Here is a 17,196-nt window from a genome sequence, read left to right on the forward strand (position 1 = left end):
CTGTTTAGCAATGGAGTGTTTCCTTCAGACTCCATCCTTCAGCCTGGACCTAGTCCCAAAGAAGAAGGGACAGTGTTCTGACTCACTGAGCAACCCAATTCCATATTTCATTTACCATTCACTAAAATAAGTTTCACAGCATCTGAATTTTGCTCTAGGTTTCGTGCTTATCATCTTAATCCAATGCTTTAATTCTTTTTAATGTTTGTAATTGGCTGTAAATGCTGTTCTGTCGTTTGAAGTGTTCTGCAAGTCCAGTTCTGATCGGAGATTGGAGTGAATCCATCAGACAGGATAATTCAAAACTGAAAGCTATCTCTTCATGTGGTGTGGACAGTGGAATGAATCAACCTAATGTTCAGGGACAAGATCAAACAGAGTCACATTTGGCCACTTTTACTTTACAATATATTTAAAGGGACTGGCTTTTTGTAAGCTTTAGAATCTGTTTTATGTCTATTCCATGTAAGATTACAGATCTGAAATTGAAGGTATTTGAAGTTTTGCTGGCATATTTAAACCACCCTCTGCACTGCGACATATTTGACCCATTCTCTCCTAAAACAAATTACATTACTCCTACAAAAGAGGCTTCATTTTGTTTGTTAAGGCAGGTCTCTTTATGTGTAGGAGCTTTGAAGTCTTTGCCCCCCAGCTGCTAATGAACCCACATATTGACAGATTTACCTTAACTCCCAGCTGAACACCTCATGCTGTTATAATGAAACTTGCTGTGAACCGTGTGCTTGTGAATGAGCCAGTGTTTAACAGCCTCAAGGCCAGACTTCTGATTTTGGCAAATGCAACAAAAATGGAAATATTCCTTGCTCCTACAACTGATTTGTAGGAGGGTGGGGAGAGGGAATGGTGGGCAGAGTGTCATGGTAGGAGGGGAAGGTGTATGAATTATTTTCTCACTTATCTTGAAGAAATTTCATTCTTGGTGACGTGCAGTTCCATACACTTCACAAAGTACTTCATTAGTGGTAGAGCACTTTGAGACATCCTGAAGCCATGAGAGGCACTGTATAAATAAAAGTCTTTATTGTTTAAACTACCTACACTCTTTGCATTGTTGATGAATCAAGATTGTGTGTGTGATATGCTTCAGAGAATCAACGACCATTGTACAGGACACTGAAGTCCAAAAGTAAAGGAAAACTTAAAAGTTTGGGTCTATCAAAGGAATCAACGTTACTGGTGCAATACAGAACAAAGACACAGAAAGCTAGAAAACATCGTTTTAATCCTTTTAATTGTTTGCACCAATAAGAAAAAAAATCCAGCAGAATTAGTTCTTACCTAAATCAGAGATTACAGTAAGTGGCGGAGTGTTTGTTATGCTCTATAAACTACTGTACTTTATAGCATAAGTCATGCAAGTTGTCTGGTGTTCAGCACAAGAAGGGTTAATCCAAAAAGGGTGTCCTCATTGGAAAGGCCTTAAAGCCTCTATAGAAGCTTATGAACTCTGTTCTGCAGGCACAGGATATACCAGTCAAGCATGCTGCATTTGATTAATAAATTCAGCTTCATTGAGTTTTGTTGGACTTTTTTGGTGGTGAAAGGGGTTAGCTGAAATGATACTTCATTTTCTGGATAGACTAGGCCCCTACAATTTACAATCAGAAAGGCCAAGGAACATAGGCCATAGAAAGAAACCTCGCATTATTACTCCTACTTAATATAAAATCTCATTCAGTAACTCCACCAGAACACACAAACATATTGGACATGCACTTGAAAAAGAAGAATTTGAAGGGCTATGGGGAAAGAGCATGGGTGCAGAGCTAATTGGATAGCTCTTTCAAAGAGCCAGCATGGGCATGATAGGCTGAGTAGCCTCCCTCTGTGCTGTACAATTCAACAGCTTCATTTAAAATCATACTTCAGTCATGCACAAACTTTGATCCTAAATCACAAACTGTTGCAAAGTGTCCGCTGCTGAAGTCCTGAGAGGTCCTCCAAAGCTCCCTTTCTTTCATGCTCAATTGTTCATGATTCACTTATTTTCCCAACTCCTGATCCCATCTCTGCCACCAGCTAATTTAGAACGCAAGAAAAAAATAGATTGGAAAAGGCCATTTGGCCCATCAATCCCACTCCTCTTGCAGCCCTTGTATAAACTATATTATTGTGGGATCTACACCTCCCATATAATCACCTTCTACAATTCATGTACAATCTGTTCTATCACAACCTCTACCTCAATAAGTTGATCTTCCACACAAACAATGTATAATCAGTCTTATCATTCTATCCATTCACTTTCCTGAGGCACAATTCTGTATTCCCCAATTCCTCAAAGATAATCAAGAAAAACATCCGTAAGTTCAACTCTCTTCACACCTTTACTGTTTAACCTTGACTTTCTGCACTTTACAGATAGCAATCCCTCAGTACCAGCTGAGAAGACCATCGTCCCATGGAGTATTTGATCACTGTATGTTGGTGATATTAAAGTACTTTAAAAGCTCCTTGAGAATGTCCTAGGTAAGGACTGTAGAAATCTCATGGTATATCTGGATGAGGACTTCTAGCTTTCCATTGCCAGTTATTGGGATACATACTCACTCTACTTCCATTGGGTCTACTCTACAAAGTGTATGTTCCTAATGTTTTATATGCATTTGGTATTACAGTGTAGAGGCTATGAAATGGAAAGTTCCTTGAAAAATAATAAATGCCTTGCCAATGAATTAATGAGTTAAATTTTCTCAGCAAGCAAACTAACCTACAGCCAACCAACATCAAATCCATAGGAAAACAAAGGTGTAGGAATTGGTGACCTAAGTTAATAAGTAAGTCAATAAATACCTAAAGATCACCTTTAAGAACTGCACCTTGTTTAACTAGGGATTGCCTACAGACATGTTCACAAATCTTTGTATGGTGTATCACTATACAGATGATTTCTGAATGGACAATGTTAGCACAGATCATTCACAAATTCTCCTGCCTTGGCACACTTGTTGTTTTCAGGTGAGCAGTGCAGACAGAAGTGCTCTTCTTACCCCTACATTCTCTAGTTCCCTGTCGGAGCACAGCTGAACTACGCATTGGCTATTGAATAACAAGTACCTAAGGGAAATATGCAAACAGACAGATTACAGATACAAGCAAGCAAAAAATATCACCTCCAGGTGTCTCCTGTAAGAAGTATCTAATTTCTCTGTGTTAATTAAAATGATGTATGATTAGAAACTGGCCTCTTCATTAATCCTGCTTTTTAATTTAGCTGAAGGCGATGCCTTTGTAAATTATGACAGCTGCAAACTTGCTGGGAGTTTCCTGCTCTTTGTTTTGACTTTAGGTGAGAGGCAGAGATGGGAGACTGTAACTTGCCAAACCCCTATTGCTCTCCATTTAGGAACATAGGAGGAGGCCACTCAGTTCCTTGAACCTGTTCTGCCATTCAATTAGATTGTGGCTGATCTGTATCTTGATCACATCGAACTGCCTTTGATATGTTGCCTTTAATATCCTTACCTAACAAAAACCTATTGATCTCAGTTCTGAAATTTTCAATTGACACTCAGCCTCAGAGTTCCAGATTTCTACTCCCCTTTGTGTGAGATATTTGTTCTTGTCTTTAGTCTCAGGATGTAGCTTACATCCATTGCAATCAAACTGCGCAGTTGCCCTCCCCCAAACATTCAGTCTGGTCTGATCCATGGCTGCTTTGATATCACTCCACAGCCCCATCACTAGCAGATGCAGTTTCCTTTAAGATGCAGTTTCTTACACAACCATTACATTGATCGCAATCCCTGAGAAACTCTCTGTACGGGAGAAGGGATCCACATATATAGTGACCTGCACGTAAACTGTACCCCAATGCAACAGGGATTACTAACACTTAAGGATATTTGTTGAGGGGTTAATGGGGGTAATTTTGACTTTGGGCAATAGCGAATCAGCTGCTTGTTCCACATTCCTCCCAATTTCTTTTGGCTTCAACGGAATGCAAAATGAAAACCAAGAGAGATGTACAATGGACGACTAATCCGATATTGTCTGTTTTACGTTGTCGTAAGAAGTTAAAGTTACCCCTACTCAGTTGAAATCTTTATTAGAGATTCCATCCCAAATACAGTTTCATATCTTATCAATGATGTGACATAGTGAAAGATCCTTTCCCTGTCTCATTGGAGGCTAAGATAGAAGTAGAGGTTTTCACCTATTGATCCATTAGAGTGATAAACTCATTTTTCTCTTAAGTACAACAATCCCAATTGCTTAAAACATTCTCAGGGCTGCTGGGCCAGGCAGTGCCAGAGATTTCCCCACAGGCTGAGCTCCTAACTTCAATCACGCTGCTCCGTTCAGTTAGTAAGTGGAAGTCTGACACTTCCCCACAGGAATAGGACCACCAATTGTTTCATTTTTATTAGGGTTCTTTTACATACTGTGTGGAAACTGAGATAATCCTGCTTCCCAACAATGTTTGCTTGCATTTCTTTGCCAGTGGGCAAGAGAAAGGAAAGAAAACAGCAGGAATTCCCATTAATATCCCATGGCAAGCTGGGAATGGAGGTTCAGACACTTATGGGGACTTGCAGATCATGCAGGTCCGCAGGTGAAGGGAAGGCACGCAACAAATATTATGGGTCCTGTTGCTTTAAAACATGGTCAATTGGTCTCTGCTGATGAAAAATTATCATAAAGTGAAGCTGGTGTTCCAGTGTGTATAAACAGGTACAATGCAGTAATGCAGATCAGCGCGCAAGACATATTGAATGTTCCCCTATTGCATGCAAGAAACAAGTGTCTATTCCTGACATCCCAGGAGCTCCACACGGAGTGTGATCCGCTCGTGCCAGGTCTGAGGCAAGATCCGGACAAACTGTGCATAAAATGGGGGATCGAATATGTTTCTCTTATGGCTGTAGTTGTCATAGTTTCCCTGGAAAACCTGCGATAATGGTTTCAAGAAACAAAGAAGATGTTATTCTTTATTCCGATTACAAACTTTTTATTCAACAATATACCACCCCCGCGCTGCTCCCCACCCACGCAACTCTTTTCTCTTTACTAGCTGGGCCATCACTCCATATGGTACCTCACTTGACTGACCATCCTTCAAGTGTGATCTTAGATAGTGAGTTCTGGTAGACCATTAAATCGTGAAGAGGCATTCATTACAGCCAGGCCTATTAAGATGTTCATACAAACACTTTCCAGCAGGGGTCACTACTGTGCCAACAGGAGTGGGAAATCTCATTTTTCCCTCCTTAGCCCAACTGGCTGAGATGAACTGCAGTGGCCCCCAGACCACCCCGGCTAACTCAATATAAATTGCAGCAGCAGAGTTGGGTGAAGGACCTTAAAGATAGATGCACCTCAGTAATCAGAAGAGAGACTCATGCCAAGGGCCTGGGCTGGGATCAAGGCTTTTGGCAGGTAAATGTTAGGGGACTACTGGAAGTAGACGTGACCATTACAAGACCTTCTCATCCCACTGAATGAAATAAAGGAACTAGCAGCACCTTCCCAATTTCTATCGTCACCTTTAGTATGGTGGTCCTGGGAAGCAGTAGTAACTGCAGCTGACAGGAGGGAAATCCACTAGCTTCCAGCCTCACCACCCTAACACCAGCACCTCCCGCTCTGTGGGTAAGGAAGGAGTGCCTTCTAGGAGTTGCGGGCAGTGGAAATCACTCTCAGGGCTGTGAGGTGGATGTCAGCTAGATGGCTTGAAACTTTCTGACATTCACTTGCTCAATATTGGCTGAAGGACAATTCCCCTGAGTAGCTCGAAATGGCCGAGTCAAATCTGAACAGTTTTCAGTTAAAGAGTGCCAGTACCCAACTCTTAACTAGCACTCTTCATTAACCTTTGCTCAACCACCTCTAACAGGGCTGATTAAATCTAAGCAGGAAAAAGACTTACATTTGTACAGAGCTTATCTCTCAGAAATGTCCCAAAGTACTTCCCATAAAGAAAAATTGTGCTGAAGTGTGTGGACTGTGACATAGGGAAGCACTGAGGACAGAATGTTGACTGGGACGCCAGGAAAACTCCCCTGCAGGCAGGATGCCTCTGATGGTGGCCTCGAGTTTCCACTCTTTTCATTGTAACATCCACCCGAAGCAGGCAAAAGGGGCCTCAGTCTGATATCTCATCAGGACAGACCCTTCGACAATTCTTGGGTACAGTACTGAATAAGTAATTTAGATAAGATGCACAAGAGTGGGGCTTTAACCCACAATCTCCTCTCTAAGAGGAGGAACTGCCAATAACTGTGTAGCTATGCTGTCAGCTTGGCAAATACCTAGAATAAATATGAATGTTTCCCCATTAACATCCTTTGAGGTTCTTTTGAATCTGTTGTGTTTCTTAGCACACAGCACTGTAAATGCATAGCACACCACATTGTTTACCTTGTCTGTCCTTGTAATGCTGTCTTGGTAAATAGACCACGACTGTCCATCATCGCTGTAAGCAATTTTAAAGGATTCTACATATTGAGCTACTCCAAAATCTTTCGCTCCTTGGGTGATGATGCCAGTGACCCTTTTAGAAATCAAGAGGTTAATCTAGAAAAGAGACAACAGATAGGCATCACATAAGGTAGGTCTAGGTGATAAAGACAATAAAAGGACAAGAGCTCAATCGAGCTGAATCCTTTGAACAGACCGTGTACAAATTGCAAATTCGTGGACTCTATAAGCACGTCAATTTTCCCTCCGACCTTAATGCCAGTACTTTGCTGTTCCTGAAGTTGGTAACTAGTGCTGCTCTTATATGTTTTGGCAGTGAAAACTCTCTCCTGACTTACCCAAGTTGCAATTCTTCCAGTGTGAGTCTAGGCATCGAGTCTTCGTGGGCTTATTTGGTCATGGGGGAGGGAACATATCAGTCAAAGCTGTCCTTGTCCACCTCAAACTCTTGTGGGAGGTGAACAGTGACAGAGGCAAAGTGCCAATTTGGTGCAATTTAGGGAAACATCTCATTTACAGGCCCTCCTCCAAGGATTAGAAATACGCAATTATATCAACCCAACATTATAATCTATGTTAATCAACTCAAATCCATGCATTCGACAGATTATATTCACATGATCCCAACAGGACCTGAAATTACTACTTTTTACACATATTTGTGTATCTATTGTTTATTTCTCCTAATAACGTGATCAGCTTTTAAATGTTGGTCACAAATGATGGACTGGTGTTTCTGTAGTAACTTGCACTGCTGACTGAGATTCATCTCCCTTTGTTTCCAGTAGATCTACTCCAGATTACAGTCAGAAAAAAAGGAAGCCTTTCAATTGTTCCAGCCTGTTTCATTGCTGTGAGAGGCAGTCTTTTTAATCCTAATTACCTACCTTCTCCTCACATTACTTTAGTCCCTTAGTTGCCAAGAAAGCATTGATCTCCCCCTTTTAAACACATTAAGTGATTTTACATTCACGACCTTCAGGGGCAGTGCATTTCACGCAAATCTTTGTATGAAGATTTTTTTCTGGATCTACATTTAACAAACTCAGCTCAAATTCTAGAATTAGGCTGCAAAGGTGCAAGGATATTCCTTCAGAGGGAGATAGACCATCTGCCCAATCTTTGCACTATCCAGTCCCCAATTTATTTGTTCACTACCTGTGAAAAAGTAGACACAATCACATTAATTTAGTCAAGAAGGTTTAGGACCAATACCTGAAGCCACTGTGATTTGTTGCTGAGCTCAGCAGTCCAGGCATTGGTTTTTCCTTGTTTGTCCAGGCGTGCTAAGCAAGGTGCCCAGGTAAAAGCGTCAATCCCCCACATTTTGTACGTACTCGAGGCAGTAATCTGATTGTTTCTAATGAACTTTGACTTCATCCCAAGTGGCTCCGAGCAACCTGTTGTGTTTAAGTAAACTGTAAACACAAATTTTTATGACAGAGTGGGAAGTGCCTCCAAATCACTAAATATAATACATCATCCTTTATCCTCTCTTGTTCTCTTGAAGCCCTTTGTCCCAGGCAGCCTCCAGTACTTCAAGTGATCATTCTTCATGGGTATCTGTTCATAGTTGGTTCTACTGTCCTACAGTCACTGGACAAGTCAATTTTTATCATGTGAGATTCCAGGATTTCGGCATTTTGGGGATCACGTTTCATGATTCCAGCAAATTTCTTTAAAAAAAAAGGCCAGGGTTCTTGCTAACAACCAAATGACCCCCAAAATAGTGGGAGTTAGGCCAACATGGAATTAATGCCTGTTCTTTGAATGACCGTGAGACACAAGTGAGGAGCTCCACCCACAGAGAACAAAAAAACAACAGGTCAAAAGGGCACATCCCCTGAACACTATGGAGCTCCTCTACTACTGTTTAGAAAACAGTAATTGGAAAAGTTTAACAATGGGTTTTTTTAGTTCGCTGGAGAATGGCGAATGGACACAAAGAGCAACCTATAGAATTGGGAACAAACGAAGTTATAAATTGATAAATCTATTGGGCTGGTTCAGCCATGGTGGATCAGCAGTGGGCACAAACAAGCAATTCCAAGGCCAGGATTTTTACCTTGTCAGGCGGGCACGGTGGGCAGGCCTTGGAGCGGTCACAAAGCCAATCGCCACGATCAGGCCCCGATATCGATTTCATGCTGGCTGGCCAATTAACAGCCAGGCAGTGTGAAACGCGCGCTGCAACGCTCAGAGCTGCTGGGGTGGGGGGGGGCATGGGAGGAGGGCGAGTGTGGAAGTTTGTGCATGTGCACAATGAAAGCCCTGAGGCAACTGAAGGTTTATAGCATTAAAAATTAAAAAAAACGTTTGCAATATTAAAAATACGTGACTCTGTTACACGAGCAGGGACATGTTATGAATTATTTTTAAAAAAAATTTATTTGCTGTTGGAAACCTCATCCCACCAACCATAAGGCTGGACGGGCAGCGAAAAATTTTATTCAATTAGAACTTTAATAGCCTTAATAGGCCTGTTAATTGTCAGCAGGCACGCTGCTGACTCCCATGCACACCCACCAACTGAAATATTGCGCATTATTTTACGCTTGTGCGGATCGGGTCCACACCCACCCACTCAGCGCAAATTTCTGCTCCAAGTTCCTGACTGCGATTCATTGATAGTGTGCTTGTGAGAACCATTGCATGAGTATAGGATCAGCCTCTGTCATCATTGCCCCCATGTTTGAAGAGCCTGGTTATCTCACGAGTCAGAATTACACTTGAAGAATGGCCTCTTGGCTGCAGTGCCTCAGGAGTATGTTTTATTTTATTCGTCCATGGGTTGTAGGCATTGCTAGCTGGGCCAGCATTTATTGCCCATACCTGATTGCCCTTGAGAACTGAGTGGCTTGCTGGGTCATTTCAGAGGGCATTTTTAAGGGTCAACCACATTACTGTGGGTCTGGAGTCACATGTAGGTCAGACCAGGTAAGGACAGTAGATTTCCTCCCCTAAAGGATGTTAGTGAACCAGATGAGTTTTACAATAATCAACAATGGTTTCATGTCCATGATTAGACTGGTGGATGAGGAACCCTACATCAGCAAAGAATCTATACCTTCAGGAAAATGGTTAAAATATTGCTAAGGGGAAGACAAGACTACAGTACTCAGTGTAAAGGGAAGAGGAAGGATTACAGTGCCTACATATTACAACTGAGTCGAAAATGCTATTATTTTTCTATTTGCCTATAAATTACTCCAAGTACCTTATGTCAAGTGAGCTGTTTCCTATTAGTAACCTAACACTCACTGTCAATAGAGATGTCAGCGATAGTGCATAAACAGATTGGCAGACTTCCTCTGCTCCCCCACTCATCTCACTACTTTCAGTAATAGGATATCCCATCCTTACCATCATGCAGCAGATTCTGAGCAACTGGGAAAGAACAAATAAATAACATTAATATTTGTGATGAAGTAACATCTTATTAGATGCCTTTCCTTTGAAGTGTGGTGACTTTTGTTATGTCAGAAAGCACAGCACCCTATTTCACCAGCAATGGCCAATCAATTTGTACTTTTTTTGATGGCATTGGTTGAGGGAGCAAATTTGCCCTGGACATTGAGAGAACAGGAACAGGCAGAAGGTCCTGATTTTATTCTCAACACCACTGGCAGTACAGCACACTCTATATACTGTAGTGGACAGTCAGCCTATGCTCTGCACAGAACCCCTAATGTAGGCCTTGAACTCACAGCACTCTCTACCCAGAAGAAAAAGCGCTACGAACTCTTCGCACTTTCACCTGAGCCAAACTGACCCATATTAGAAACAAATTCACTAACCCCTTGAAAAAGGAATAGGGTAAATATCTAGTTGGAATGGAATTGGAAGTCATAAAAATAAGGACAGGCGAATTAGCAAATTCTTCACCGTGGCTCTTAATTGTTCTTCTGTGGTCCTGGGGTCAAGGGCAAGCAAGTGTCCTTGGCAATTGAAAAGTGGAAATGGGAGGACAGAAGAATATTCCAGAATTATCTATGATTACCCTTAGGGACAAGGGAGTCATCATAGAGAACTTTTCCTCAGGAGATTAAATGGATGACGTAAAGTCCAGGATCGAGCATTTTGTAAACTAACAACATCAAGCTAAGCAGCAGCCTCACTCTAACTATATCACAAGGAACAACAGTGTAATTCTAACCAACAATCTCATGTTAGCCACATGCTTCATTGTCTGAGTACACACCATCTATTGTATTGATACACAATTATTCCCTTTGTCCTAAACGACATCAACAACTTGTATTTATACAGTAACTTTAACATAGTAAAATGCCCCAAGGCACTTCACAAGATAATTATCAAACAAAATTTCCTCATTAAAGCTGTTTCCTGCATTGATGCAGCAATATCTGGGCAATAATGGGGATATTTTTCATTACCCACCTTCTGCAAAGGATTTTAGCAGGGAATATGCCTCCCCTTCCATTCTATTCCCAGCCCCTGAGCTATGTTCCAGAAGCATTTGACTTTCATCCCACCCCAAATGTTCCTGATCTAAGATTTACCATTCAATTCACAGCCAATCAGCTCCATGCGCAGTGTGCAAGCCCGCTGACACACCACAGGAATAAGGCGGATATACTGTGCAATGATGGGTGGATCAATCAGATTCCTCTTCTGTTCGTTGTTATTGCGGTTTCCAGTAAATAACTGTGAAAACAAGAAAAGGCATTGAAAATGGCAATGGTAAATTGCCAAAAATACAAAATCTTGGGGCAGAATTTTAGGTCCCGCAGGCAGGTGCACGCCCGACCCGATTGGGCGTAAAATAGCGCGCGGTGGCATTGGGTGAGCGTTCCAATGGCATCACACATTCGCGCGATATTTTGGTCAATGGGCACGAGAGAGAGTCAGCAGCACGCCTGCCAACAATTAAGAGATCTAATAAGGCCATTAGTGTATTAATTAAGAGCTATTTTTCACTGTCCATCCATCTTTACAATTGGCGGGTGGACAAATCGGCCACACGGCCTTTGCATATTTGAAGAAACCTCATCCACGGGCGGGATGAGGTTTCCGATAGTTATTAAAAAAAATGTTTTGACAGAATATGTGTTTACGTGAGGGAGTCTGATGCAGGGACATTTTTTTCAGAGTTTCAAAGTCTTTATTTTTGTATTTAAAATTCTTCAGCTCCCTGACGCAGCTCTCTCCCTTCAGGGAGCTTTCAGTGCCCGCTCCCCCGCACCCACGCTGACTTCATTGCTTGCCCTCCTCCCGCCCCCACCCTGGCAGCACTGAGCCTTTCAGCTCACGTTTCAGGCTGGCTGGCCGCTAATTGACCAGCCAGTGTGATGTTTCGGTCGGGGGCTAATCGCGGGCGGCGGACTGTTCCCCGGCTGCTCCCAGGCCTGCCCATCGTGCCCGCCCAACGACCCAAAAATTCTACCCTTGGTAATTAAGGAAAGGCTGCCACATCTTGGTGCTGGAGAGGTGGTTTTTGGTGTTATTTTTTTCCCCCAAATGCATTCCTTCCTTCGACACCCCACTGAGGTACTGTTCCATAAGCGATGGCCACCTTGTATTACCTCACTTGAGTGGCCATTCCATTAATGTTAGCTTAGACAATGAGTGTTGGCAGACATTATGACCATAGACAAGATTACAGCTCCTCTTGAGCACCACCTTTAACCAATGTCCAAGCAGGCATTGAATAGTGACTAGGAAGTTTCACCATCCTAGCCCCATGATACTGAAGTGAATTATAGACCCCCCGACACTGCACCTTCCCGACCCCCACCCCCAACACCCCCACCCCAAGACCACCGAGTTCAGATAAGTGCAGAAAGACCAGCAATCAAATTTCCTCACTTGAATGGCTCCATAAAAGAAATAAAGAACTTGCAATTACATGGCACTTTTACAACCTCAGGACCTCTGAAAGCATTTTACAGCCAATTAAGTACTTTTAAAAGTCTAATCACCGTTGCAATGAAGGAATGTAGCAGCCAATTTGACCATAGCATGCTCCCAGCAACAGCAATAAGATAGTGACAAGATAATGCGTATTAATTATGTTGGCTACAGAATAAATATTGCCCAGAATAACTCCCCTTCTGGTCTTCGAGATAGTGTTATGGGATCTTACACATCCACCTAAATAAGCAGACTGGGTCTCAGGTTAGCATCACATCTGAAAGACCACACAGGGCAGCATTATAACCAAGTGGGCCATCAGATAACAAACAACATTGCCCTTTTCAGCGCTTTGTTTGACTATGTATTGGGATTCCATATGAATGAGATTAAGTAGCTGAGCCTCATCTGAACCTATCTGAAATGTAACAATATATATCCTTCCTAACTGTCGCATATACCCAAGGGCCTGTCCATTAAGGCCATTTTAAGAAAGTTTCATCAACAGAGATCTCTATCATTTACACTTTACCTTTTCCTTATTACTCCCGCTGCCTTTGATGGTGGTGAAGTTTATTCCATCGAAGCTGTAAGCAATTTTATACAATTTGATATATTCTGGAGCCCCCATGGCCAATGCGCCCTGTGTGACAATTCCAGTAAATTGCATCGTTCTCAGCAAATTCACCTGCAAAACCAAAAATGTAACGTTTTTGAGTAGACAAAGAAACATCTTCCTTCAAAACAGGTAATTATATTGCAACTTGACCTCTTAATTCAGAAGTTTCCGGCCCAAAATCCAACCACCCCAGCTGCTTTGCATAAGAGGTAAATTCTCCCCCTCCAGTAAGGCCTGGGTTTGGCCAGGGGAACTGGATGTCCAATAGGAAAGGTTGGGTGGTCGGTGGGTTGCCCAATTGCAAGGCTTGTTCAGGCAGCCATGCAGGAGGCAGGAGTAAAGGCGCTCACCTCCTGGATCCGGCAAGCCACCTGCTGCTGGCCTTCCAACCAGGAAACCCAACCAACCATAGATAAAGTTGAAAAGCTGAACAAAGAGGCCCATGGTTTCATTACAGCATTTAAAGTGCCAACCCACCTCCTTCTAATTCTGATGAAAAATCATAGCCCTGAGATCTGTTATCATCATTGTAGGTCTTAGATGAGGTTGCTCATGGTCAGGGATTTGCAGGTATTGCTGAAGGCAAGGCTATTGGTAAACTTTACACTTAATTGAACATTATACTGACTGTACAGTACAAGGCTTAGCACAAGGCTCTACATGGTGTTGTGTTCTTATAATGATATGTCCTATTTGTTGCAAAAGACATTATGCACAAATCATTCATGAGGGATTGGGTAAACGTGTTGTGAATTCACTTAAGACTATGCACATGAGAACAACTGGTATGAAGCTTGACGACATCAGAGCTGTATGTCTGTCCTCTGCTCAAAGCAAAAATGAAACTAAGACTGGATCACATGACACACTTTCCTTCTAGTGATGTCTTGCTGAGGTCCTTTAAAGGCATTTACAACACAGGGCTATCTCTCAGCATATTCTGTTGTCATGTGATTTTGCCTCACTGATGATGTACACTCTCTGTATTTACATATTTAACATTAACTTTTTTAGCTACGAGACCTTGGCATGAAATTTAATCCCCCAAAAATGGGTGGGTTGGGCTGATCCTGGATGGGGATTGTGCTGTTAGGAAATAAATCTCTTCAGCATGCAGGGAAACCCAGTTGTGGGTTTCCCTTTGAAAAGACTGCTTTCTTACCCCTCCAGCAAGACACCCATCACACTCACCAAATCTGTCCTTTTCAAGATCGGAGTCATCGAGTCTATTTCTCTCCACAGATGCTGCCTGACCTAATGAATGTTTATCCAGCATTTTCTGTTTTAACAGTAGTGGTAGGAGGAGGCTCATGCAGAGAATAATACCTTGACATGGGCCCACTGGTTAAATGGCCTGTTTCTGTACTCTAAATACTATGTAATTCTCAAAATGTGGTGTCATCAGAGCACTGTATAATTTGATGGTGACTTCCTCTGGCAACTGCCCTATTATCTGATATATTCCAACCTTTTATTGGTTTTCTTGGTTGCTCTGCAATTGGATGGACATTTTGAGTGTCAAGTCTACTAACAATACTTGGTCAATTGGAGGGTTTCCTATAATCCCATTAGAGTCATTGTAGCACAAAAGGAGGTCAGTCAGCCCATCGGGTCTTCAACAGCTCTCTGTAGAACAACCCAGTCATTCCCATGCTCTATCTCCATAGCCCAGAAAGTTTATTTTCCTCAAGTGCCTATCCAATTTCTTTTTGAAACCATTGATCATCTCTGCTTCCACCAACCTAATGGGCAGCAAGTTCCAGGTCATTACCACTCGCTGCATAAAAAAGGTTTTTCTTCAAATCCCTCTGTATCCCTTGTTTGAAATGTTAAATCTATGTCTTCCTGTCCTTGTACAATCAGCAATTGGGAACAACTTTCCTTTGTCTACCTTATCCAAGCCTGTCATAATCTTGTACACCTCTATCAAATCTCCCCTCAATCTCCCTTGTCCTAGGAACAATCCCAGATTATCCAATTTAACCTTCTGGCTAAAACCCCTCCTCCCTGGAATGATTCTGGAAAACCTCCTCTGCATCCTCTCAAGGACGTTCACATTCTCCTTGAAGTGTTTGATAATGGGAACAGCCTTTCTACTTTATCTAAACCTGTCATAATCTTATACACTTCAATCAAGCGGAAAGATATTTTTGAGATTTAGTACCTGAAACCATGGATTAATGTCAAAGGTTGCCATACTCCAAGCATTCACAATTCCCTTGTTGTTGAGTCGTGCCAGCTCTGGACGCCAGCGTTTCAGGCCCAGAAATCCAAGGTGCACTGAGGAGGCACTGATCTGATGGTCATCTATCGCTCCCCCCTCCATTCCTAATGGACTTGCACAGGCTGAAATGAGGAGGTTAAAGGAAAACTGGTGAATAACCAGGAGTGAGACTTCTTAACATTATTGACAAACCCTGGCAAGGGGGCCAAAGATTGTGATGCATTATACCAGCAAGCTTGAAGAGTTGGGCAGAGGAAACACTACTGATGACGTGTCCCCAGCCTGGATTTGGAGAGGTGAAAGGGAAGACTGAGGTAGGGAAGGATTTCTGTGGATCTGGAGCATATTAAGATGGAGTGGGAGAAAATGCGATGAATCTTGATTTCAATGCAATATCCTACCTGGATTTATGGCTCGCTACCACACTGGGAAAGGCAGTCACCCAATGTCAGCCTCTCTCTTGTAAAAAGAGCAGACTGTTACCTGAATTTCCAGACAGAAAGGATAAACAAAGCAAATGCTAACACAGAATATGTACTAAAGGGCAAGCTCACAGCACAATGCTTGTGAGTTTTTCAGTCTGGCTGCTCTACATTCCAATTGCTCGCAAAGTTAACAACCCATTGTCTCCGTAAACCCACCCCTCCCCATTGGCACGGCAATTTCCTTTCTGATCAGGCTTCATTCAGAAGGGGAATGTGCAGGTGAGAGAGCTGCAGCTGCTTACATGTGCAGTAGTTGTGTGTGTGTTGGGTGTGGTTGGTGGCAGGTAATTCTACAATAAACTTAGCAGAAGGGGCCTGATTCATTCAACAGTATTTAGTTCACCACAGCTACTGTCATGGAGGAATGTTAAAAATGTGGCAGACACTTTAGTCCCCAAAAAGGCTAAGCTGGGTAAAGGATTGTTATTGGGGACTTCATGTGCTTTTCCAAGCCCCTGGCTGTGTGTGTTGTTTATCCAAAACGTCTCACCTCCTCTCCTGAAGTTGGAGTACAATTCCACAAGGGCCAACGACCCTCCAGTACCTCAATCAAGTTGACAGATGAGTTGCTGAGTGGTAGCAGGCTGATTGGCAATGGAGGGCATCACAGTTGGGCTCCATTCTGTCCTCTACTGACATCCAGCCATGCAGATGTTGCAGTGGTAATTACTCAGTAGTGAACAGGAACAGGATCATGTTGGTGCGCAGTGTGAGAAATGTTAGTACTGAGGAATTAAACCCTTACCACTTTAGGCACTCAGTGTCAGCGTGAATTATTTCCGGGTCAAGAACAGTGAAAGTCAGATGCAGTGTAAAGCTCCCTCTACTTTGTCTCAACAATGTTCCCCATAATGGAGAATGGGAGGAATCATAGATCTTGGCAGAAAGATGAGTTTGAGGGGCTGAATGACTTCCTTCATCTGGACTAGACTTTGTGATATTTACCTGAGAATCAGGTATCATCATCATCAAGTTCACAAACCACCAATGATTAATTATCCTAATACTGTGGTGTACAAGTTCCCCTCTGTGTCCTCTTTCTGAGCTCTTTAAGAATACAGGAGAGCATCCCCTTATTCACTCGTTTCTATTGTAAATCTGGTCCCATTCTCTGTACCCAGTAGTTAGGGGAAGTGTACATCCCTCTGTTAGGTGTGGATTTGAAGCCAGGTCCCAATGATGAAAAGGCAAGTGCCAACCCACAAATCCACCCAAAACCCAACCCAACCCAACATGCAGGTGATGAGTAGCACAAACACTCACTGAGTTGGCAGCTTTTCCCCACATACGGAGATGGGCAATTACATGAGAAATCTGCATCCAGGTCCACACAGTACCCTCCATTACTACAAGGCTGGGAAGAACAGTCATTGACATCTGAAAAAAAGGAATATATGTTAATATTATTTTTATTATTAAAAATACTGCAATCTGCGATCTTCCATCAGTTCACTCTATTTGCCCCACTACTAGTGTCAGGGGCATTTAGATACCCATTCCCACTTCCTGGAATACCATCCCTAAACCCCTCTCTATTTCTCTCTCCAAAT

The 17,196-nt window shown here is 42.5% G+C and overlaps 1 protein-coding gene across 4 annotated transcripts in view; it reads right to left on the bottom strand.

Moving 5' to 3' along the window:
• Window positions 1–1,238: 1,238 nt before the first annotated feature.
• Window positions 1,239–17,196, bottom strand: part of mfge8b (milk fat globule EGF and factor V/VIII domain containing b) — an 83,164-nt gene continuing 67,206 nt past the window's right edge. For 2 of the 4 annotated variants that reach the window (XM_041175046.1, XM_041175049.1), the window contains 7 exons: window positions 16,910–17,023; window positions 15,102–15,283; window positions 12,851–13,006; window positions 10,968–11,112; window positions 7,660–7,844; window positions 6,385–6,540; window positions 1,239–4,915 (listed from right to left, as the gene is read on the bottom strand). In XM_041175046.1, coding sequence (XP_041030980.1) covers window positions 4,772–4,915; window positions 6,385–6,540; window positions 7,660–7,844; window positions 10,968–11,112; window positions 12,851–13,006; window positions 15,102–15,283; window positions 16,910–17,023 — 1,082 coding nt within the window. In that variant the 3' untranslated portion in view covers window positions 1,239–4,771. Of the gene's footprint in view, window positions 4,916–6,384; window positions 6,541–7,659; window positions 7,863–10,967; window positions 11,113–12,850; window positions 13,007–15,101; window positions 15,284–16,909; window positions 17,024–17,196 lie in introns of all 4 variants that reach the window. The other 2 variants (XM_041175045.1, XM_041175048.1) reach the window with 1 other exon arrangement.

Source organism: Carcharodon carcharias, chromosome 26 (assembly GCF_017639515.1).
Source record: "Carcharodon carcharias isolate sCarCar2 chromosome 26, sCarCar2.pri, whole genome shotgun sequence".
Taxonomy (NCBI): Eukaryota; Metazoa; Chordata; class Chondrichthyes; order Lamniformes; family Lamnidae; genus Carcharodon; species Carcharodon carcharias.